General features: G+C 51.1%; 8 protein-coding genes across 8 annotated transcripts; 5 read left to right on the top strand and 3 right to left on the bottom strand.

Annotated features, from left to right (window-relative positions):
- Nucleotides 1–397: 397 nt before the first annotated feature.
- On the top strand, nucleotides 398–2,084 carry BKA67DRAFT_589337 (D-isomer specific 2-hydroxyacid dehydrogenase; the record flags this gene model as incomplete). The annotated part of the gene is made up of 4 exons (XM_046104446.1): nucleotides 398–405; nucleotides 491–536; nucleotides 1,107–1,622; nucleotides 1,698–2,084. The coding sequence occupies 4 exons, from the start codon at nucleotides 398–400 to the stop codon at nucleotides 2,082–2,084; spliced, it is 957 nt and encodes a 318-aa protein (XP_045963261.1).
- Nucleotides 2,085–2,606: 522 nt separating this feature from the next.
- On the bottom strand, nucleotides 2,607–6,428 carry BKA67DRAFT_589336 (histone deacetylase domain-containing protein; the record flags this gene model as incomplete). The annotated part of the gene is made up of 2 exons (XM_046104445.1): nucleotides 2,607–3,827; nucleotides 3,891–6,428. The coding sequence occupies 2 exons, from the start codon at nucleotides 6,426–6,428 to the stop codon at nucleotides 2,607–2,609; spliced, it is 3,759 nt and encodes a 1,252-aa protein (XP_045963260.1).
- A 957-nt stretch (nucleotides 6,429–7,385) lies between these two features.
- On the top strand, nucleotides 7,386–8,414 carry BKA67DRAFT_652380 (nucleotide-binding protein; the record flags this gene model as incomplete). The annotated part of the gene is made up of 1 exon (XM_046106156.1): nucleotides 7,386–8,414. The coding sequence occupies one exon, from the start codon at nucleotides 7,386–7,388 to the stop codon at nucleotides 8,412–8,414; it is 1,029 nt and encodes a 342-aa protein (XP_045963259.1).
- A 60-nt stretch (nucleotides 8,415–8,474) lies between these two features.
- Nucleotides 8,475–9,553, bottom strand: BKA67DRAFT_6552 (uncharacterized protein). The gene is made up of 5 exons (XM_046106716.1): nucleotides 9,362–9,553; nucleotides 9,216–9,304; nucleotides 9,059–9,161; nucleotides 8,798–8,931; nucleotides 8,475–8,727 (listed from the first exon to the last, which is right to left on the bottom strand). The coding sequence occupies exons 2-5, from the start codon at nucleotides 9,216–9,218 to the stop codon at nucleotides 8,536–8,538; spliced, it is 432 nt and encodes a 143-aa protein (XP_045963258.1). The 5' UTR covers nucleotides 9,219–9,304; nucleotides 9,362–9,553; the 3' UTR covers nucleotides 8,475–8,535.
- A 294-nt stretch (nucleotides 9,554–9,847) lies between these two features.
- BKA67DRAFT_529303 (molybdenum cofactor synthesis domain-containing protein) lies at nucleotides 9,848–10,720 on the top strand (the record flags this gene model as incomplete). Its single annotated transcript, XM_046099045.1, has 1 exon — nucleotides 9,848–10,720. One exon carries the CDS (start codon nucleotides 9,848–9,850, stop codon nucleotides 10,718–10,720), a length of 873 nt encoding a protein of 290 aa, XP_045963257.1.
- Nucleotides 10,721–11,093: 373 nt separating this feature from the next.
- Nucleotides 11,094–12,182, top strand: BKA67DRAFT_529302 (Alpha/Beta hydrolase protein; the record flags this gene model as incomplete). The annotated part of the gene is made up of 2 exons (XM_046099044.1): nucleotides 11,094–11,289; nucleotides 11,359–12,182. 2 exons carry the CDS (start codon nucleotides 11,094–11,096, stop codon nucleotides 12,180–12,182), a joined length of 1,020 nt encoding a protein of 339 aa, XP_045963256.1.
- Nucleotides 12,183–13,647: 1,465 nt separating this feature from the next.
- Nucleotides 13,648–16,261, bottom strand: BKA67DRAFT_509286 (major facilitator superfamily transporter; the record flags this gene model as incomplete). Its single annotated transcript, XM_046097229.1, has 17 exons — nucleotides 13,648–13,672; nucleotides 13,723–13,853; nucleotides 13,915–13,988; nucleotides 14,036–14,082; nucleotides 14,135–14,206; nucleotides 14,256–14,661; nucleotides 14,712–14,828; nucleotides 14,875–14,888; nucleotides 14,941–15,031; nucleotides 15,083–15,125; nucleotides 15,176–15,218; nucleotides 15,270–15,296; nucleotides 15,344–15,454; nucleotides 15,518–15,588; nucleotides 15,648–15,755; nucleotides 15,802–15,963; nucleotides 16,019–16,261. 17 exons carry the CDS (start codon nucleotides 16,259–16,261, stop codon nucleotides 13,648–13,650), a joined length of 1,785 nt encoding a protein of 594 aa, XP_045963255.1.
- Nucleotides 16,262–17,759: 1,498 nt separating this feature from the next.
- On the top strand, nucleotides 17,760–19,818 carry BKA67DRAFT_665971 (major facilitator superfamily domain-containing protein). Its single transcript, XM_046108584.1, has 4 exons — nucleotides 17,760–18,145; nucleotides 18,207–18,487; nucleotides 18,545–18,891; nucleotides 18,955–19,818. Exons 1-4 carry the CDS (start codon nucleotides 18,014–18,016, stop codon nucleotides 19,575–19,577), a joined length of 1,383 nt encoding a protein of 460 aa, XP_045963254.1. The 5' UTR covers nucleotides 17,760–18,013; the 3' UTR covers nucleotides 19,578–19,818.
- The last annotated feature ends 1,213 nt before the right edge of the window (nucleotides 19,819–21,031 follow it).

The raw sequence follows: 21,031 nt of genomic DNA, 5'->3' as shown, positions 1-21,031 counted from the left end.
TGTTTTATTCAGCATCTGAAACAAGTAGGGCACACTTTACTGGCTAAACATAGCGAACTTCCAGATTTGAAAGCTTACCAGTTTCTGAATAAGAAGGTATTTCTAATTCATGAGCTGAAGAGCCTGAGTGACACCTGGATCTGTGAATTGTGTAAATTTGCGATGCGTACTAGTGATCTGGGACTAAAGAAGACTCGCAAGTAGATTATGCTATTTCTAAGGACGCTCAAATGACTTAGATAATTTGCCGTATGATTCGCCAGAATTCAAATGGGGCAGTATACTATACCAAGTTGCTCGGACCAATGTAACCTTTTTAACTAAACCTTACAAACCGAGCTAAAATTAGCCTGCTCCCATGTCAATATGCGCATAGCCTGTTGCGACCTTAGTAGCCATGATAATGTTCCCTTTGCGAAAACGTCCTCCCGGGTCGCATCTTTGCTCTAATCCAAAAGCATTCTGTCAAGTCCTGGACTGACTAGTCTAGTCGACTGATATCATCCATTTGTGCCGAAAGCATTCATCGTAAAGAAGTCACTGGATTTAAATATAATGTCCACGCTATTATACCAGATTTCAAGCGGTGTAGGCTATGCGCCAAGTTGTGTCTGAATATATTGAACCTTTTGCAACTCGCGTTGATGCCCTGAACGGATCTCATGGTAGGCGGATCAACCCCTGTGAAGTCCGCGGCCCAAGTAAACTATGATTGGTACACCAGTGGCCGATGCGGTGCCGACAGCCCGGTCCATGAAGGGTATAAACTTATCCTATAGCCGGGCCCCCCGACAAATCGCGACTTCTACGTTGTATCGACCACTTTGGTGCTCTGCAATCAATACACTCAAAGCATGACGCCCATTTCCGTGGCTTTGAGATGCGGCCGGCCGCGGCTCGTCCGGCTTCCGACCAATAGCGCGTCGCGCATTTCTCCAATGTCGACATCGCACTCTGCGAAACCATCCATGCTGATACTGGACGACTACCTCGGCATAGCCGCACCACACTTCTCTCACATTCCCTCGTCGCGACTGGACCTGACGGTATCCACCGGCGCTCTCCCAGCTTTCAACCACCCGTCCACGACAGACGCCCAGAGGCAGGCCATCATCGCCCGGCTCAGGCCGTTCGCCATCATCTCCAGCATGCGCGAGCGCACGCCGTTTCCCGGTGAGCTCCTGCGGGAGCTGCCCAACCTCAGGCTCCTCCTCGCCACGGGCACGCAGTTCGAGACCTTCGACACGGCGGCAGCAAGGGCGCTGGGCATCGCCGTGGCCGCGGCCCCGGGGCGGGGTCGCACGGACGGGCGTCGGGCGTCACATGTCCCGCCACGCCCGAGGCTGGACATCAGGCGCGGTGGCAGCCACCCGACCACGCAGCACGCATGGGCACTGATCTTGGCACTGGCGCGCAATGTGGCGGCGGATGACGCGGCCATGAAGGGGCCCGGGAAAAGGTGGCAGACGGGGCTGGCGGTGGGGCTTACGGGCGCGACGCTCGGGGTCGTGGGGCTGGGGAGGCTGGGGGCAGCGGTGGCGCGGATCGGCGCGTTGGCGTTCGGCATGCGCGTGGTCTGCTGGAGCGAGAACCTCACGCAGGAGAAGGCGGACGCGGCGGCGGTGAGTCTCGGGCTCCCGTCCGTTGGTGGGTGTGTGGTGGACCCGGACGCGAACACGTTTCTAGTCGTGACCAAGGAGGAGCTGTTCAGGAGTGCAGATGTGGTCAGTCTGCACTACGTTTTAAGCGAGCGGTCGCGCGGGACCGTGGGACGGAGAGAGCTCGAGCTAATGAAGCGTTCGGCGCTACTTGTCAACACCTCTAGGGGCCCTCTCGTTGACCAGGAGGCTCTATATCATGCACTCAGACGAGGCGGGATCAGGGGTGCCGCGCTGGACGTCTTCGACATTGAACCGCTACCGGAAGACAGTCCGTGGCGGTCGACAGAATGGGGAAGTAAGCTGCTGCTGACACCACACATGGGATATGTTGAGGAAGGTATCATGCACACGTGGTACGAAGAAACAGCCGAGAACGTAGAAAGATGGTTACAAGGGCAAGACGTACTTCATAGACTGAACTAATATCATATTACAAGGAGGGTAAGAAAGGGATGAGTAAACAAAACAGAAGACGGTGGTTCTAAAAAGAGGGGAAAAAAAGAATTCAAACAGTTTCAGAGCTCGATGCGTACAACTCTCTGGTGTTAGAGCATATGCAGCTGAAAATACGTTTGACGTGTGCGGATATTCTCTATGCAGGGAACATAGATCAACTTCTGGTTAGTGCTAGGCTTTCCCAGGGCTTCTATATATTTATATTCATACAAGAAAGAAGAAGAGCATCTGGGGGTATCACAACCACACGACTGGGACAGATATCCAGAACAATAAACAAAACGTCCATTCCAGAAGGGGACAAAATTTGCCCCATGTTCCTCAACAAACACCTGACGCCCTAGCAAAACAAGTATGATACAGCTGAATAGAACATGGCACTACTGCGCTAAAATGAAACATGGAATTAAAAGGTTCCAGCAAAAGCCTTCGCAAATGAGTCTAGACATGATCAACAGATGATCTAATCGATGTAACAGCCTAATGCCACTAGAAGCGATTTCCAGGGGTCTCCGGAATTTCAGTTGAAGGGTGATAGGTTCTGTTATCAGCGCGAGTCTGCGGGGTCATCTCGCCTTTGAAATCCGAGGCAGCGTGGAAGTCATCCGAGGCCTCCTTCTCGGGCGAAGGAATGAAATCGCCAGCAAACACAGCTTGCTGAGACATCTGTGGGAGGTATCTACCTCCAGCTGGCATAGGAGTGGAAACATGCTGGCGCTTCGCCGGCGAGAAGGGAATGGCTGAGGTAGCGGTGAAGTTATGACCGCGGAACCCAGTAGGCGTCTCTATGGTGTTTGGCGCCATCCATTTGGTTGGTGCAGTTTGTGGCAGAGGCTGCGGAGTTGCACCTTCAGGTTGATAAGGAATGAAGAGGTGTGAGTCTTGGGGCACACTGACAGCAGGCGTTCCAGGCGACAGAGTGAGATCAGCAGAGGCAATTGGGGTAGGCTGCCGAGATGGTAGTTCGGTCTCTTTATTCGGGACGAGAGGTATTGGCTCAGGCTGCTGCAATGCTGCCGGAGGTAGTGTGGCTCGGAGGTCCTGCGAAGGCTGCGGTGGCGTTGTGGCCTCTTCTTCCTCAGCCTTTGGTGTGATAGGGAATTGTGTAGGCTGTTCTGTGGCAGGTGTGCTAATTGCCGAATCCTTGTCCTTCGCAACTTTGTTTCGTGCCTCTTTCATCTCCTTTGTAATGATGTTGATTTTGATTTTCTTCATACCATTAGTGATTCCAGCAAGGTCATTTCCATCTGGGGGCGCTGCAGAAGATTCTCCATTGGATGGACCAGGGCCCTCTCCCGCATGCTTGGCGTGCGCAGGGCTAGAGGGTCTGCTTGAACGCCTAGATGATGTTGCCGTAGCGGTTGAATCTTTGACTTTCGTCTTACTTGCTGCCTTGGGCGCGGTTGTTCTTGGCTTCCTTGCGCTCGTCGTCGCAGATTTATTGCTGTCTTTTCGGACTGCTGTGGGCCTCGTCTTCTTCACAGGAACGGGCCCAGTAGTAGTTCTCATGCTGAGGGAGGAATCAGGTCGCACGGTTTGAGCGGTTCCAGGGCGCTCAAACGCGTCAAATGACGTGAAAGTCTCTGCTGGTGGGGGCGGTATAGCAGCATCGACAATAGCAATACTCATAGCTGAAGATGCACTAAGTCGTCGGCTAGGCAAACGGGTATGCTTAGCACCCGCGTTTGTTGGAATACCACGCGCAGTAGCCTGAGAGACATTCGTTAGCTTGCTGAGTTGAATAGGTGTCTGGAAGAATTTGATATTGCTTACCTTGTCGGTGGCGATGACTGCAGCGCCTGCAACCGTCCTTCGCCTGTTCTTATTGGGGTCTTCAGGCTCAGTGTAAGAGACAGGCTTGCGCTCGCGACCACTCTTCCGAACAACAGGCACATTAGACATGTCAATCTCACCGTCGATCGGGCTGCTAGACACTCCTAGCCTCTCCAGTCTCTCGCGTTCTTTCTGCTCTTTCTGCTCTTTCTTGATTCGAGTCTCCTCTATTTTCATTTCCTCCCACGTGAAGCTAGCCACCTGACTGTCAGAAGGAATGAGAAGTCTGCTGAGTTCAAGGCTAGCTATGGGCCAGTAAACAGCAGGGGGCGGTGGCGATGGAGCTCTGATATAGGTCTGTTGAACTGCGCTCGGGCTCGAAAACCCTGACACGGTGCGTCGAGCCTTGGCAAGCTCCGACACCTTTGCATTGGAAGATTGCGTCGGTGAACAGTAGGTAGGCGTAGCAACATTGCGTACAATACGAGGCTGAACTACAGGTGCCGCCCGCACGGCGTCCAGTCGATCGAGTTCGGATGCAGTCCACCATGACGACTCATATGGGAAACCAGCGACCTTACTTCTGGCGTCAGAATCAGAAGACGACAAGGTGCTGCGACGACTAAGGGGGCTTGCGGTCGAACCGATACGGCGATGGCTACCACTACGGTTGAGACCACCGGCTGCGTCCTCCTTCGCACGAACGTCACCTCCGGCAAGGCCACTTAAATGAGACAATACACCCGAATACAAGGCGCGATCGCTGTAGCCACCTTCGAGGCAGCTCACAATGCGACCATCTACAGCCAGCCCTTCTTCAAACGACATCTTAACCACGTCACGGCTGATGCGTGCATAGAATTCGGTAGGAACATTGACATGATGTCGCTGCATGCCGGGCGACTCAAACTCGCTGGCATCAAAGCCTGCAGAAAAGAATATAACAGCTTTAGGCTCCTGACCCGCTGCTCTGAACTTGTCTGCTTCGCGTCGCAGATAAGCACGAGCCTTGTCTAACACGGCAACGATGCGGGTGCGGTACTGAAACCAGAAGTCGGTATGGTCTTTCCACTGCTGTAGATGTACGTTCCAGATAGTCTGGGAGAAGGCGTCCTCAATGCAAAGACTAGCTTTCTTAACGGTGTCTTGGTCGCCTTGCTCACACGGGTATGACTGGATATCATGCACACTGAAATAACCAATGCTGTTCTTCTTCCACTGAGCAGCATTGCCCTTGGCCCAGTGTTTTCTGTAGTTGTAATCCCAAGTGATGTCTTGGGATCCGTCTCCATGATGGAGATCAAAGTCTATTATGGCGGCATGTGTCAGGCCATGATTCATGAAGCCATGCATGATGCCGACCTGGACATTGTTCAGCCAGCAAAACCCATGAGGAAAGCTGGCGTCGCAATGATGGCCGGGCGGCCGCACAGCCACGAAGGCACGTTTGGTGGCCGAGTCGGAGAAGACGGCGTCAACCGCTTCACAAGTTGCGCCTATGGCACCCTCGAAAGCCGAGAGCGATTCAGGCGAGAGGTAGAGGTCGCCCCTATGGAATGGTGTGGGATCCTTGGCACCGTGGCCTCGGTCTATATCTGGCCGTTCAATCTCAAGAGTACCAGCGTCCAATTTGGACTTGGCCGATCCACAAATCATCAACAGCTCTTCCATCCACCTGGCACCGTGTACATTCGTGACCACGGGGGAGTCGAGTGGTATTTTGCGATCCGTTTTTCGAATATCGAATGGAACCTGCATAGTCGATGGGTCGGCATCTGCACCAATCGGAGTCCTCCCATCCTCGTGCCGCTCACCCAGCCGTACATATGCCATAGCAACTCCGGTGTACACAGCCTGCAGTCTCTCTGGTCGCTCGACTATGGTGCCCAGATTGCCCTTGCCCGTGAAAGGCCGCTGAAACCTGTGCTTGTAACAGGCATCCTGCAGGATCACAAGGGTCTCCGATTTTGGTGCGGGAGCGTCGTCCGAGATGTGGTGGTACAGAAGCTCCCTCGCAAAGTACTCTTGCGCAACAGAATTCTCCGTCTTTTGTGATCTTTCCTCTACTTCAAGGATGTTCGGAGAGGTGCCATAGATGGATGTTCTAGCACCAGCTGGCGAAAGCAGTGCGGAGCTCGATCTTCTGGATGAAGCGTGGTTCGGGGTGGTGCCATTAGCGGAACGCAGCGAGCTGGTGGAACTTTTGCGCAGAAGGGACGGGGTGCCTGATCTCGAGGGGCTTTGGGCATAAGGGCTCGAAACCGAACGGGCGTGCGGACTGGAAACCGAGAGGGCACTTGGACTTCGAGGTGCAGAGGTTCGGCTGGGGGAGGAAGCGATAGCCAAACGATCCAAGCGAGAAAGTGCACGCGCGGCGGGATTTGGCGAGGTGGAGGATGACCGTGAAGGTGATCTCGAGTCGGTGGCCGACAGCGAAAGTTTATTCAGCGAGTGCAAAAGGTCGGCATTTGCGCCGGCATTGTTGGCGATGTTGTAATTGTTGACTGGTGAGTCTCCTGAGCCGCTTGGGGCGGCCATGGCGCCCAGCGACGTGGTTCAATTGCCTCGACTGTTAGTGATGTGTCCCTGGGCGATGGGAGATGCTCGGACGGTTGTCCCTAGACCCTGGCGAGAGGTTTCGCGTGAGGTTGGCGGGTTGGGATTGTCGCAAGTTTGTTTGTTTAGGCGAAGGTGAAGCTATTCAGAAGAATCATAATCAGGTACGTACCGGACGAAGGTAAAGCGTGGCGCGTCAAGGTACCCCCCACTTGCATTGCATTGCATTGTATTGACTTGTACTGTATTGTTAGTTCCCGATAAGGTCACGCTTCAGCTTTGGGGCCCCAACCACGACTACTCGGTACTTCAGTACTATTCGTAATATGTAGCAAATAGATACCCCTCCATTGACGTATCACTACTGTACCTAAACGGCCGCAACATCTTTGAATCCATGTGGGGGTGCTATGGTGAGCACTCAAGCGTATATCGAGACTGCTCAGAAAATATTACAGCAAGCTTGCTATGTGTATATAAATCTTAAGTTAATCATGTCATCTAAGATATGATAAGATCGTGCATGAGAGACTTGGTGCATGCGACTCCTTATGGGTATGCATACTTATGTGTATATGTATGCATCTATCGCAACTACGAAATCATCGCACATGTTAAATCGCATCTGGAGCCCCGAGCCCCGAGCCCAGAGCCAAACGCCCCCCCTCCCCCCACCATGCCGGCTCCGGAGGCGATCCAGACCAGCACCTCAAAGACCAGTCCTGCAGGGACTATTGTCGATTGTTAAGCAGAAAACCTAACCGCCGCCACATGTACATATCCAACTTGCCAGCTCATACATAGCAGCCATCGTCAGTTCGGATCTCCTCAGAAACCTCTTATTTTGTCTTGTTTCAATAATATATAACCTCATCCCGCCACATCATCGTTCGATCCCTGTCAATAATCACAGAGCCCGCCGGAATCGCCCCCGCCGTCATGGCGCCCTCTCTCGAAGAGCCCGAAGCCGTGCAAGACGTGCTCTCGAACCCCCTCAAATCCAAGCCCCAGCTCGTCGCCCCCGAACCCGAGCACTGCCCCGGCCCCGAGTCCGAACAGGCAGGCAAGGCCGACAACTGCGCCGGCTGTCCGAACCAAGCCATATGCGCCTCCGCGCCCAAGGGGCCCGACCCGGACATCCCTCTCATCTCGGCCCGCCTGTCGGGCATCAAGCACAAGATCCTAATCCTGTCGGGCAAGGGCGGCGTGGGCAAGAGCACGTTCACGAGCCTGCTGGGCCACGCCTTCGCCGCGCGCGAGGAGAGCAATGTCGGCATCATGGACACGGATATCTGCGGCCCCTCCATACCCAAGATGATGGGCGTCGAGTCCGAGACGATACACGTGTCCGGCACGGGCTGGAGCCCTGTCTGGGTCACAGACAACCTCGGCGTCATGAGTATACAGTTCATGCTGCCGAATCGCGACGATGCCGTCATTTGGCGCGGGCCCAAGAAGAACGGCCTGATCAAGCAGTTCCTCAAGGATGTGGAGTGGGGAGACTTGGACTTCCTGCTGGTAGACACGCCGCCGGGCACGAGCGATGAGCACCTGAGCGTCAACAGTTACCTCAAAGAGAGTGGCATCGACGGTGCCGTCATGGTCACAACGCCTCAGGAGGTCGCGCTTCTGGATGTCAGGAAAGAGATTGACTTCTGCAAGAAGGCAGGTATACGGGTTCTTGGGCTGGTCGAAAACATGAGCGGCTTTGTTTGTCCAAATTGCACACACGAAAGTCAAATATTCCGGGCTACGACCGGTGGAGGCGCGGCTCTGGCGAAGGAGATGGGTATTCCGTTTCTTGGAGAAGTACCGTTGGACCCGAGGATAGGACGTTCTTGCGACTATGGAGAGAGCTTCTTCGACGCGTTCCCCAATAGTCCAGCTTGCACGGCCTTGAAAAGGGTGGTGCGAGGATTGGGGGATCAACTAGGCATAGATCCGCAGCTTGTACTGCCTGATGACTGATTTGGCCGAGGCGAGTTAATAATCAAAGCAGTTAAAACCTCACATTGTCGCCTCCTGGGTAATCCCACTCCAGCCTTCTGCGCATTCGTAAAATCCTTTGGCGGAATAGAGCCTCCGACGGCTAGTTGGTAGACCCCAACTTCTCCGGGATATCTTCCAAGTCCTCTACCGTCTCGATCTCAATGACCTTTCCCACTTCGGCAGTATTTCGCATAAGCTCTTTCGCACCGGCGTACGTCATGCGCAGTTCCGCATTCGCCGTCACAGGAAGGTAGTACAGCATGACATAGGGTACAGATAGACGTCCGGAAGCCTGCAGTAGACATTCCCATCAGTGCTTGTCTCTTACGAGATTGTCACAAGAGCTTGATAGAGGCACATACCAATGTCAAAGGGTAGCTCAGCAGCACGAATCTGGGCGAGTGATCTGGTAGATCGTCTCCGATCTCCTCCAGCGTCTTGTAAACGACTTTGTCTTCATCTTGCTTGATCTCGAGTGTCTTCTTATCGATGGTATCTGAGGCAACGTGAGGTTTAATCAGCAACTCATATCAGGGGCCCCTGTGAAGGTGTCGCATCTGTGCGGGAGGAGAGGTCGGCAATGTAGATGTATTAGATGTACTGGTTACGGAAGACGCACGTACAGATAACGGCTTGCGGGTCGTTGGACCTAGAAGTTCCCAGGCGGAACTTTCGCAGGTGGTCCTTCGTCTCCTGCGAGAAGGTGTACAGCCTTGATTCGGAGGCCTAGAACACAGCGATCAGTCTCGTTATCCTGCAGCCTTCAGCACGACCACGTACCATGGTGTTTCCTTTATAGGTGAGGGACGGAGGGGAAGAGTTCCTGACGCCCCTGAAGATGGGTTTGTTGATTCTCAGACGAAAAGGGACTTGGGATATCAATATTCTGTACGTCACAATCTCTGGTCAAATATAGGTGTACATACACGATGGTGTCCCGTAGTACACAGTCACTCCGAATTACTTTGGGCAGAATCGTGCCTCGCGATCGACCCCTCCAATCTCCAAATGATGCGGGAAGGTACGAAGCAAAGGCTGCTAATCTTAGTTCAGCTTAGTCTAGTGCCGCGCGGGGCCACAGGGTGACGGTTCTCATTCTCCACAACGCGGCATGGATCGAGACGGAACGACATCATCACTGGCGGAAGTCGCGATCGATGCGCTTCCCGGCACCTTCCTTGAGACTTTTCATTATTGATAAATCTTGCTGCCTGCACCTAGCTTTGCAAATCCCGCCTAATTTTCACGTTGATTCTTATGCTTTCTTTGGTCCATTTCAATATCTAGACTCTCCTTATCCTACACACATGATTCCCCGTATCTCTCATCTCGCTCGCCACCTCTCCAGACCTCGGCCCAACTTTGTCCATAACTCTGCATTTTCACGGTCGGGAGGCCTGGCTTCAGGAATCATGGCTTCAGCAGATGAGCGCAACTCACGCACAATCCACACAGCCGCCTGTCTAATCATCGGCGATGAGGTGCTCGGCGGCAAGACGGTAGACACCAACTCGGCTTACATGGCCAAGTGGTGTTTCCAGCTGGGGATCAACCTGAAGAGGGTGGAGGTCATTGAGGATGACGAGGATGAGATTGTGGAAGCCGTGCGGAGAATGAGCGATCGCTATGACTTTATAGTCACCAGTGGCGGTATTGGTCCGACTCACGACGATATCACCTACCAGTCTATCGCCAAGGCATTCGGCCTGAAGCTTGTCCTGCACGACGAGGCATACCAGCGCATGGTAAAGCTGAGCAAACCTCACAAGAGCGACAAGAACTTCAGCTGGGATGTGGATTCCCCACAGAAGACGGCACGTCTGCGTATGGTCCAGTTACCTATTGACGAGTCACGCGATCAATCGAAGCAGGTTCTCTTTCCACGTGATGAGTTGTGGGTGCCCGTCTCAGTTGTCAACGGCAATGTCCACATCCTCCCTGGTGTCCCAAGACTCTTCGAGAGCCTCCTCGAGGGAATCAAGCCAGCCATCATCAGCCGCCTTGTAGACCCACAGGGTAAGGGAACCACTCGGATTCTGTTTTCGACACCGCTGCCCGAAAGCGCTGTCGCAGGCTATCTTACAGACTTGGCCGCAAAGGTTGCACCAAAGGGCATCAAGGTTGGCAGTTATCCGCGCTGGGGCAAGCAAAACAACTCTATCACACTTGTTGGACGGGATAAGGATTACTTGGAGAGCTTGGTGGCAGAAGTTGAGCAGAATGTTCAAGGCAAGCGTGTTTTAGCGGAGGGCGAGGACGACGAGAATGTGAAGACACCTGTTTAAGACCCATAGATGCGTCAGTGTTGGTACAAAGCTCGGACCCACCATGTTTTACGCACCGTCGAATAGTATCAATCAACTTTGCAACGCCCATGAGGCGCAGTCACAACGAACTATACAACACTTCGATGGAGCAGCTTCTTGCCGTGAGACTTTGCCGACGGATTTGCCGGCTCGGTGCTAGTCCCACAGCCGGAACACATCGAAGCGGGACCGGAATCCACTTACCAGTCTGCTGATTGATCAGCATCCTTCATTCAGACCGCATTGATAAATCGAGATACCCAGACTCAGAATTCGCCAACGGCCATAAGAAAGTTTCCCGAGTATATCGACCTGTCGCCGTCGACGTTCATCTCTCACCATCTCCTCAAGTATGGCCCCTCTAGGCCCACCTAAGCTTCCAAGCGGCGGACAAACGCTGGTCTACCACGAAGTTGGTGGCCATGAAGTAAAGCTGGATTACTATCTCCCTCCACATGTTAGTGGTAGCCTCCCAGTCGTGATTCACTACCACGGCGGAGGCATGACAGCGGGATCGCGCCGCGACGACTTCCCCCACTGGCTCTACGGTAATCCCATAACCACCCTGCATCTTCGTGTAAAGCCACGTGGTAGATAGGCTGACACTCGCTACGCAGACGGCTGTCAGGAGAAAGGCTACATCTTCGTCTCCCCAGACTACCGCCTGGCCCACCCCTGCACCGTCCTCGACATGATCGAGGACGCCAAGGCGCTGATGCAGTTCCTGGCCTCGGACGCCTTCGAGCATACCCTGCCGCCGGGCCTCACCGTCGACACCCGCCGCATCGCTGTCGCCGGCTCCTCGGCAGGGGCCTACCAAGCCCGCGCCGCTTGCGTCTACGGCTCGCCCAGGCCCGCCGTCCTCATGACGGCCTTTGGGCTGGGAGGCGATCTGCTCCTAGACCACTGGACGAACCCGCGCCCGTCCACGGCGCTGGCCGCCATGGTCGACCTCGGAAAGGTGCCGGCCCTGCTGGCGGACTGCTCGGTCGTCAGTGAGGACAAGGCCACAGGCCCCTTACCCATCACGGAGCGGTTTGCGCTCACCGTGCGCTGGGAGATCGATGGGACGATGCTAGACGGGATTTTTGGGCGGCAGGATCTGGCTGGGAAGCTCAGGGGTGTCCAGTACGATAAGAGAGCAGCCTTGGTTCCAAGAGATTTGAAGGCTGGTTTCCTCGAATTTTTCGTCGGAGACGATTATCCGCCGTCTGTGTTTGTGCACGGAACGGCAGATAATGTGGTGCCTGATGTGGAGAGCGTGAGGCACCATGAGCAGCTTAAGACGCTGGGTGTCAAGACGGAACTGTTGCTCGTTGAGGGTGCGCAGCACGGGCTCGCAACAAGGAATGCGGATGGGTCGTTTGGACTTATACCAGATGCTATCAGGGCATATGCGAGGTCGTTCGTGTTCATCGTCGAAGTTTTCGAGGGTTTATGATTCAACATAGCGTGGCGTTGCACTACCAAAACTACCATAACTACCAATCTTCTTCTCGCCGATACCTTAAATACACAGTGCTGAGGGTGTCACAGTCAAGATGATTTAGATTTTGGAATTCCTAATCGAATTTCTCATACTACATAACGCTAACTTGTTCACCGCGAAAAGTGAATTGACATCTTGAAATTCCTCCAACATGAACTCCAACAACTCCATCTGATCCGCCAAGAACGACTTGCTGCTACACAAGTCATAAAGGCGATTAAAATCCTCTCGATAGCACTCGTCCCTCGGAGCTGCGGACACCCACGAGCACAGACTCACGCTTGACGAAAGGCGATCTAATTCACAGCGCCATCAGCGTCGAGATGTGCTCTTGGCCTCCGAACGCCTTCAGTTGCTCGATGTAGCGGCCCTACATCCCGACGGCTGAGGATCCAAACTCCAAGGCATCTTATTGTGGGTTCTTGACACAAGTTTGAGGACTATCAAAATGCTTAATTCACTAGCTATCATACGAGCTGTGATGATGAAGTTCGAGTATCTCTTACACTGTTGGGTATAGTACCTTGAAAGGTGTACCTGCATGGCCGACTTCAGGTACCAAGAGTAGGCTTACAATAATCTTGCAGCTTCAGAAATCTTCGTGACACAAGCTTTGCGCCAAACTTGCATGTAACCCAAGCTTGGTTGCCTTTGCTTGACACTTGCTCAATTGGTACTTGGTGTGCCCTACTGGATCTCGAAACAGGTGAAGTCTCCCGTCGCGATGAGCAAGACTATCTCCACTCGATTCGTGCTGTGGTGCAGCCCGATCCACGAAACGATGCCTATCTGGCATGGTCCTACCCCACAATTACCACTCCCAATTTAAGTTTGTTAGGCTGCCTTGGCTTCGGAAATACTAGCCTGGCATATAGCGCCGCATACCGCTAGCTATCCTATGGTCTAGCGTGTCCGATGCTGGCATCGGCCCGGCTTCTCCGACCAAACCTATAACCAGATCCGTTTCCCACTCCTATCGAGTCCACTTTACACACAAGAGCGTAGGCCCAGACCACAAGCAATGGGATACTCGCGGATGTTCACGCAAGTCACGCTGTGCAACTCCGCGTTGTAGTGATTGTGATTTCAGAAGATCCTTAGAATAGACAAATGATACAGCATTCTGTACAGAGTATTGATTTGGCATGTTATCAGCAGAGCGATACCTTGTATCTCATCGATCCCGAATTTCTCAGTTTCAGGTATCGTGGAATAGTAATTTACAATCCGTTTTACAAAACACCATCAAGCAATGATCCTGATCTAACCCTAGCTGATTCCTCCAATGTGATGTTCACGTATCGTCTAATATGTATTTATAGTAACCTTCAAGATTGTACACTTCTGTGGGCCCAGCTTTTCAACTACAAGCTAATGGTCAAGAAAAAGCCAGGTATTATCGTGGGTTTCAGAGACTTTAAGTCGCAAAGCGGAAATCGAGTCTATCGGATTCGTGAGTCTATGCTTCCTAGAATGGCGAAGGAAGACTTACCTCTTGTTACCCACGTCAGCCGTGGTCATGCGGTAGTTCTCTTGCTCCTCTGTAGTCATTGCGTCCCATTTCTTTGCTTTGGAGCTGTTTCTCCATCGGTAGTAGTAGTATGTGGCAGGGTATTGGATGAGCTGCAGGCAATCAGCATTTTGCTGAAATACAAATTATGAAATTGTTTTGAGTATAACTTACACACATCCAGATGCAGATGACTAACAGGCCCTTGTTCGCCTTGAAGTAGCGTGGCGAATCGCTAGATTGATAGACTGTTCCTTCAGCATTCGTTTTCTAATTTGGTAGATCAAATACTCACTGTTCGCCCCGATCATTCCACTGACTTGAACCCACATATTGTAAAGCCTAAAGATTGGTGATTAGGGTAGAATCTGTGACTATCTGGGACTGAACTTACGAGGCAGATACTGTTCGGTTCTGGACTGTTCCAGCATTTCTACTAGTCCAGGCGACTTGTATAGGATGAGTACTTCAGCCAGTTAGCAAAACAAATTTAAGCGATTTGGCTCAGAACTCACTAGGGGAATGACAACAGCACAGTTGCTATCGCGAAGTACGCCCATGGACTGATCGGGTTGGCTAAAGTTATCAACGCTATGAAGCAAGGCAAAAGCCAAGCATCCTCAACCATGGCGACGAAACTTCTGTTGTCCACCAGCTCACTGAAAGCAGTGATTAATAACATGGTGATACTGGAACCGACAATGTGAGGTATGGACAACAAGTTGGTCTGGATAACGTTAAAACCAAGACCTCGGAATGAGAGCGTTAGGTATTGGTCGACTGGGTACTTTGGGATGCCGAATAATAGACCTAGAGCATACAACGGCCACATGTCATAGTCTTTGGCGCTTTCCCAAATCTGTTTGACGGAAAGACCCTGCCGATTGTACATGCCTCCTTTCTGGGGGTCATCTCGAATGACTTCGATACAGAGTCAGAATAGATCCCATAATTTTATTCCAGATGCTCACCTGAGTTGACGATAATCTTTTCTTCCTTCTGGCTGAAGTATCCTTTCGGATTCCACCAGCTTTTCGTCTTAGCGGGCGATTGAGGCATGAGAAAAAACGAAGCGATGCCGATGAGGACTACAGAGATTAGCAATATACTTGCTGAAAACCTGGTCATTCTTACAAGTGAAAGCACCCCTAGATGACACTGTTAGCGGCGACCGACATTATGCGAACGAGATTCACGTACTCAATGAGGAATAACCATCTCCAGCCTTCATATCCTAGAATACCGCGCATGGATACAAGACCGACAGCAGCAAAACCAACACCGATGTCAACTGATGATACAGGTTAGTGGTAGAAATAGTAGACTGTGAGTAAACACCTACTAATCTGCGACGACAACCAGAACCATGCCAATCTAATTGGAAGCTGCGATTGTAAGCAAGGCTGGTCGGACTTTCCGTTCGAGAAACACTCACCGATCTACCAGTATAGAAATAACTGAGATATAAGATTGTATCGCTATAATGGTTCAATTAGGAGCGCGATCTCTACAAGAAGCAGAGTTCTTACGGAATAAAACCACCTTGAAATGTAGCACTGACAAGTTAGCAAGTACGCAGACCACATGACGTGGTGAAACCTACATCAGATATCTTGTAGCGAGGAACGAAGCCCGGCCCTTGAGAAAGAATTGTAAAGCCGAGATGGTACTGAAGATGCAAATTTGGATCGGGATCCACATATCAGGGCCAATGCTAATAACGATAATTAGCAACACGGCACGATGACAACATGAGGTTGGACGGGCTGTTGTTTACCGCTTGGAAATCAGTTGAGATGGGAGCTCAGCAACTAGAAATCCGACTCGAGAGATAGTTTGACCAATATTCTGTAAGTGTTAATCAGGAATAGTCTCCAATGTTGAAAAAACCATTAAGGAGAACTTACATAGTCTCCTCGAGTAAGGCCAAGATCATCCAACATATTGTCCGACACGGCGTTGGAAATGTTAGTGCGGTGAATGTTTAACGCCGCAAACATGATACAGACCCAGACCTGAAAAATTAGATTCGTCCTTCAAGGCGTGTTAGTCAGTGCTTACTATAATTTTCCAATCAACAATTCGCCTGGTTTCTCTCTCTTCTCTCCAAGTCCAACGGAATGTCGGATCGAAGGCAGACCAATTTTCCCACTGGGGATGGATGTAAAGTTCCTTGTACTCTTCTACATTCTCGGAATCCCAGATGCTAGGTTGGGTAGCAATCTTGGCCCAATTAGCATGTACTCAGAAACTTCGGGTCAACACTTCGATCACTTACAGCATCAAGGTCGTATTCATCAGCTTTTGGACCTTTCCGAATACGCAGAAAACGTAAGACGGCATCACCAAGGACGGCTTCCGCACGTTGTGTTTCTTGCGTTGCCAGGGCCGTGGGTCCCGCAGGCGAGGTGCCGTCAAGCTGCTTGCCATCGATTGTTGCCTTCGACTTGACATCGTCTTGATCGGACGGTGCTTCAGACACAGTCGATGCTGGTGCGGTGGCTGATTGCGGAGCAGACATATCTACTTTCTATTCAAGACAGCGAGGCTGAGTAGAGACAGCAAATTGACAGCTAAACGATGTCTGCATGGACAGGAGATATAATACAAGAAGAACAAACTTTATTTTCATAGGGCTGGACTAAGTAGCAACGCGGATCTCTTTGCATACCGGAAAACAAGTCGTTGGTCCAGAATCCACGTTGTGCGCTGCAGTGTTAGTGGGTGGGGACGAGTTTGGGTCAAATTTGTAATGCCAACGGTTAGTGTTGTTCTTTCTCTCCATATAATTTCTAAATACGTATGATTTACTGCTGCTATGGCCCCATGGTCATAACTCAGATCCGATATCCCGTGGAGGTATTGTAAATGAATCTCAAAGATGTGGTAGTAATGACATGCGCCAAGTATCTCACGCCATTTTAACCTAGCTCGCGCCATCATGTCATAAGCAGCCGGTCAATTACAGTATTTCAATTACAGACTATAAACGTGCACAGTGGATTTCACTATCATAGTACTCTTTACCTGATTCAATTTACCCCTGGAAATAAAAACAGTTCACCAGTAGTTACAAATAAGCGGGCCGCGCTGCAAGATGACTTTATAGCAACATGACGGTATCCTTGCTACTTATATGCAGAGAATGGCCACTGCCCGCATACTCAACATCCACCCAGCCTGATAACGATCCCGTTCTTGCGTGATATGTCAAAAAAGTGTCACGGAGTGTCTAGTAGCTAGGAGGAATTGTCGGTATACTTGTTTTGACACTCCCCAGCTCCAATGAAGTATACCCCACTTGTTTCATTTATAAGGCGTATGAATCGTTATCCATGGCTGCGGACAATCCAACAAATTCTACTATATACACCTGATACTCTAATTAGAGGATATGATTGACTAGCAGAGATTGTTCGTTCTAGTAAATCGACCGACACCCGATTCGAGGGCGGCTGGTTAAAGTGTCAACGATAGGCCTTTTGTCGGGAGCACGCCATGCCCCACTTCAATTGCATATTCAGGGTCCCGCAGCTTCTGCAGCACGGTATTTGAAGCTACCTAGTCTCGGGAGCCCTTGGGACACCTTGCCTGCCGGTAGGTGACCAGTATCAGAAAGAGAATCACAAACTTTTAGGCGCGAAATCTTGAACAAATGGAGTTTCTCGGTGGTATAGAACTCCGAAAGTGAGAGCTACATCTGTCTAAGCAACACCACCGGGAGGTATTTGCACACAACTACAATTTTGAGCCCAGCGGCACGACTGATTATATGTCTCCAAAGGCCTCCATATTCGGGTTATATATGCCGGCATAACTTAACTAGCCCTGACACCCATGCCAGATGCCTGCTTTGTTGCAACTCCACTGGCAATATACTTTACAACGACGAGAACATGAACACGATATAACAGGCAAATTGGAATAAAGATAGCCAGCCCATTATGTACATGTGCAATGATGATCAATGCCTTTCTGGTACCGGGTCAGACGAAGAATTTACTGGAAGCCCAGAATAACATAAATCCAGGTCTGTGGATCCTCTCATGGCACAAGTCAGGCATTAGTCGATGATCAGCGCTGCACGCCGATGGATGCGCCTGCATGGTTCAATATCGAGCTATGGCGTGCTCTTTCCGACGATGAATAAAAATGCGGCTCGGTATGCCCGATTATAGGATTCCAACTGGGTGGTTCGACAATCTCTGCCTGCACGATAGACACTTAGCCGGTGGCGTACTTTCACCAGGCGAATTTGTCTACGAACGAGCCAATGGCTTCCAGCTGGTTTGCCCAGTTCTATCGATCATGTCTTTTCCAGATCATCATAGTAGGCCTTGTGAGCCTCTGTGAACCAGGAATCTGGACTGCACTCAATAACCTAGGAGCTGGAGGTCAAGCCAGTGTAAGCACAATAGAAATTCGTGTACGAGACTTACTCTCTGATTACTGACACGCATGGATAGCCATTCCTGAACAACGCCGCCAACGCCCTCACCTATGGTCTGATGTCCGTTGGATGCACGATTGCCGGAGGTGTCTCCAACAAGATTACGCCGAAGTGGACACTCTTTATCGGAGCAGCATTTTACACGCCCTACGCAGCTGGTCTATACTGCAACAATCGCTACGGAAACCAATGGTTCATGCTACTGGGTGCCGGTCTTTGTGGTATCGGAGCATCTCTATTGTGGGCAAGTGAGGCCGCCATCGCTGTTGGATACCCAGAAGATGCCAAGAGGGGAAAGTAAGTTCTTGAACGGAGCACCATGATCGCAGTACGTGGTCCTGACATTGGCAACAGGTACATCGCTATATGGATGGGCATCCGACAACTTGGGCCACTCATCGGCGGTTCGATCTCACTAGCAATTAACGTAAACACCCGGTCGACCGGCAAAGTGAGCTACAACACGTATCTGGGCCTCATCGCCATATCAGCTCTTGGGGCTCCCTTCGCACTCCTCTTATCGCAACCTCAGAAAGTGGTACGGAGTGATGGGACTAAAGTCCAGTATTTGAAGCAGACAAGTCTGGCTGTGGAGGCACGCGCTATATGGAGGCAGCTCAAGAGCCCGTATCTCCTGCTGTTAGTGCCAGTCTTCCTTGCCGGCCAGTTTGGAGTAACGTATCAAAGCAATTATTTGACGAGTGAGTTGATTAAAATATTGTATCTGTTACCTAAGATCATCTTTCACTAATTACCATGAGCAGCATACTTCACCGTCCGTTCACGAGCTTTGGCCTCGTTCCTTACTGCCGTCGTTGGCTTTGGTGCTAATCTGCTCACGGGTCTGCTGCTGGATTTGCCTCGGGTATCTCAAGCCGCCAAATCTCGCGCGGTATACATTGGCGTCGCAGTCTTAATCACTGCTTGCTGGATCTGGAACGCAATTGTGCAAGTAGCTCTTGTGTCTCGGCCTGATACGACCTTCGATATCGGCGGGGGCCCCTTTGCTGGCTCTGCTTTCGCTGTATACGTGTTCTTCCGCTTCTTTTATGAAGCTCTGCAAACTTACCTGTACTGGTTAATGGGCGAGGTTGGCAATAATCTGGAGAATGAAGGACAAAGACACGGCGACATCGCACGGACCACAGGCATCTTGCGCTCGTGGGAGTCAATCGGAAGCACGATCGCTTACGTAGTAGGCGCAACACATTGGTCGAATTTGAACCAGATGATACTAGGATTCGTTCTTTGGTTTGTTACGATACCTCCTACACTTGTTGCGCTTTACGGACGCTGGGAGCCAGAGAAGGGTGTCATCGAGGAGGAGACTTCAACAGATAGCAGCAGTGTCGAAGAACAGAGGGTTCCTGCAGGGCTGAAAGGATGAGCGGCGAGTAATACAACTCACTAGTCAGACGTCATCAGACGATATTGTGCTCCAATTTTATATAAGTATAGATCAAATTGGCGCCAGAAGAGAACCAATTGCGCGGATAATGGACAGCAATGTTCTCGGTTTGGGTGATTGTCAAGACCGACCTCGGCACCGGTGAACCCGTCGTGTGTCTACCAATCCTATCGCTAGCCTTTGGCAACCGGACTAAACCCCATCAGTCTTATGATCCGAGCAAAATCATATCTAAACATGTACTACGTAATTTAATACGAGTCCATTTCATCAAAGTGAAATTGATCGGTATTCTTATCACATGTAAAGGCGGCATATGTTAAGTTAGGGAATGAATCTTTGACCAGCCAGCTGCAGCGTAGTCAGAAGCTCGGTAGTCATCAGAGCCAAAGCTGTTAATGCCTAGGTTAGGTCAACTATGTACAAGGCGCCAACTCTCACCAACGAGGAGGGCTTCTGGGACCAGTGAATGCCCTCGAGAACGTAGGTCATAGGGCTTCGATACCTAGGGTGTTCCCAAACACCTAGGCATAGAAAAAAAACTTTTCGGTGCTATCCAATGTTGTGTTCTTCGTGCAGTCAGAGAGGTGACGCTGGGCAATGCGCTAACCTTGCGTCTGCTCAACGCTTAGGCTAGGCTAGAGGTTTCTAACCTTAGTGTGTCTCCATCAGGGTCGGTGGCGCTGCCCGTTACCAACGCCTTGGTACGGTCCCGCTGTAGGACGTCGGATTTTAGGCGGCCGTAACAGGATCGCACTCTGCGGATCTGATAAGCTTCGTCAAGCTATGTAACCTTAGAGACAGACACAAACTTCCAGCCTGCGCACAAACTCGCATATTTGCAGGCGACACATTCAACGATGGTATATTCATCAGTTGCCCATGTCTCTTGAATAAACTATGTTATGGTTGTAGGTAATCTTTCGGTCTTCCAGTCCAAAGCAACATGTTGATAACGATTCCTGTGTTCATGCTTGGCAAAGTGATCCAAATCGATGCGCTGAAGTTGAGCATCACAATGGTGTTTTCGAGATGCGGGGATCAATTCATTCGCTCGTGCGGCCGGCGGTTCACGTAAACGAGTTCCGAAAATCCATATTTTGGCCGTCTAGACTTGTGAATGGCCATGATCAGAATTTTATCTGATCAGACCATCCCAATAGTGGGCAGAGATTTACGACCCGCGCGATCCTAAATCCCAGTGTCGCCGGTCGACCAAACCCAATGAAGACCGTGCCAGCTTACCAACTCATTTTATCAGATCCTGTTCCATGTTGCCTTTTCCACAAATAGCTAAGTCGGCAATGAATCTGCAGCCATTTTGTGGAACATGTGGGGCATATTGGAACGGCGCATGGCGAGTTCGAGAGCACGATGGTGCTTCGGGTCCTCGCTCGTTATAAAAACAGGCAAGACACGTTATCTTGTGAATG

The sequence above is a fragment of the Truncatella angustata genome (genome assembly GCF_020726525.1).
Source record: "Truncatella angustata strain MPI-SDFR-AT-0073 chromosome Unknown BKA67scaffold_1, whole genome shotgun sequence".
In the NCBI taxonomy this organism is placed as follows: Eukaryota; Fungi; Ascomycota; class Sordariomycetes; order Amphisphaeriales; family Sporocadaceae; genus Truncatella; species Truncatella angustata.
The sequence above is the reverse complement of the archived record's forward strand: the minus strand, read 5'-3'. Positions and strand labels throughout refer to the sequence as shown.

Bases quoted from the DNA above. Each gene is read 5' to 3' on its own strand.
- BKA67DRAFT_6552 (XM_046106716.1), bottom strand. The intron at 8,932-9,058 runs GTACGTGCGTCT...ACGTTGCCTCAG, and splicing joins CGACCCGCAAGCCGTTATCT to ATACCATCGATAAGAAGACA. The intron at 8,728-8,797 runs GTATGTGCCTCT...TGTCTACTGCAG, and splicing joins TGAGCTACCCTTTGACATTG to GCTTCCGGACGTCTATCTGT.
- BKA67DRAFT_665971 (XM_046108584.1), top strand. From the start codon at position 18,014: ATGGCTTCCAGCTGGTTTGCCCAGTTCTATCGATCATGTCTTTTCCAG. The intron at 18,146-18,206 runs GTAAGCACAATA...ACGCATGGATAG, and splicing joins GAGCTGGAGGTCAAGCCAGT to CCATTCCTGAACAACGCCGC. The intron at 18,892-18,954 runs GTGAGTTGATTA...TACCATGAGCAG, and splicing joins TCAAAGCAATTATTTGACGA to CATACTTCACCGTCCGTTCA.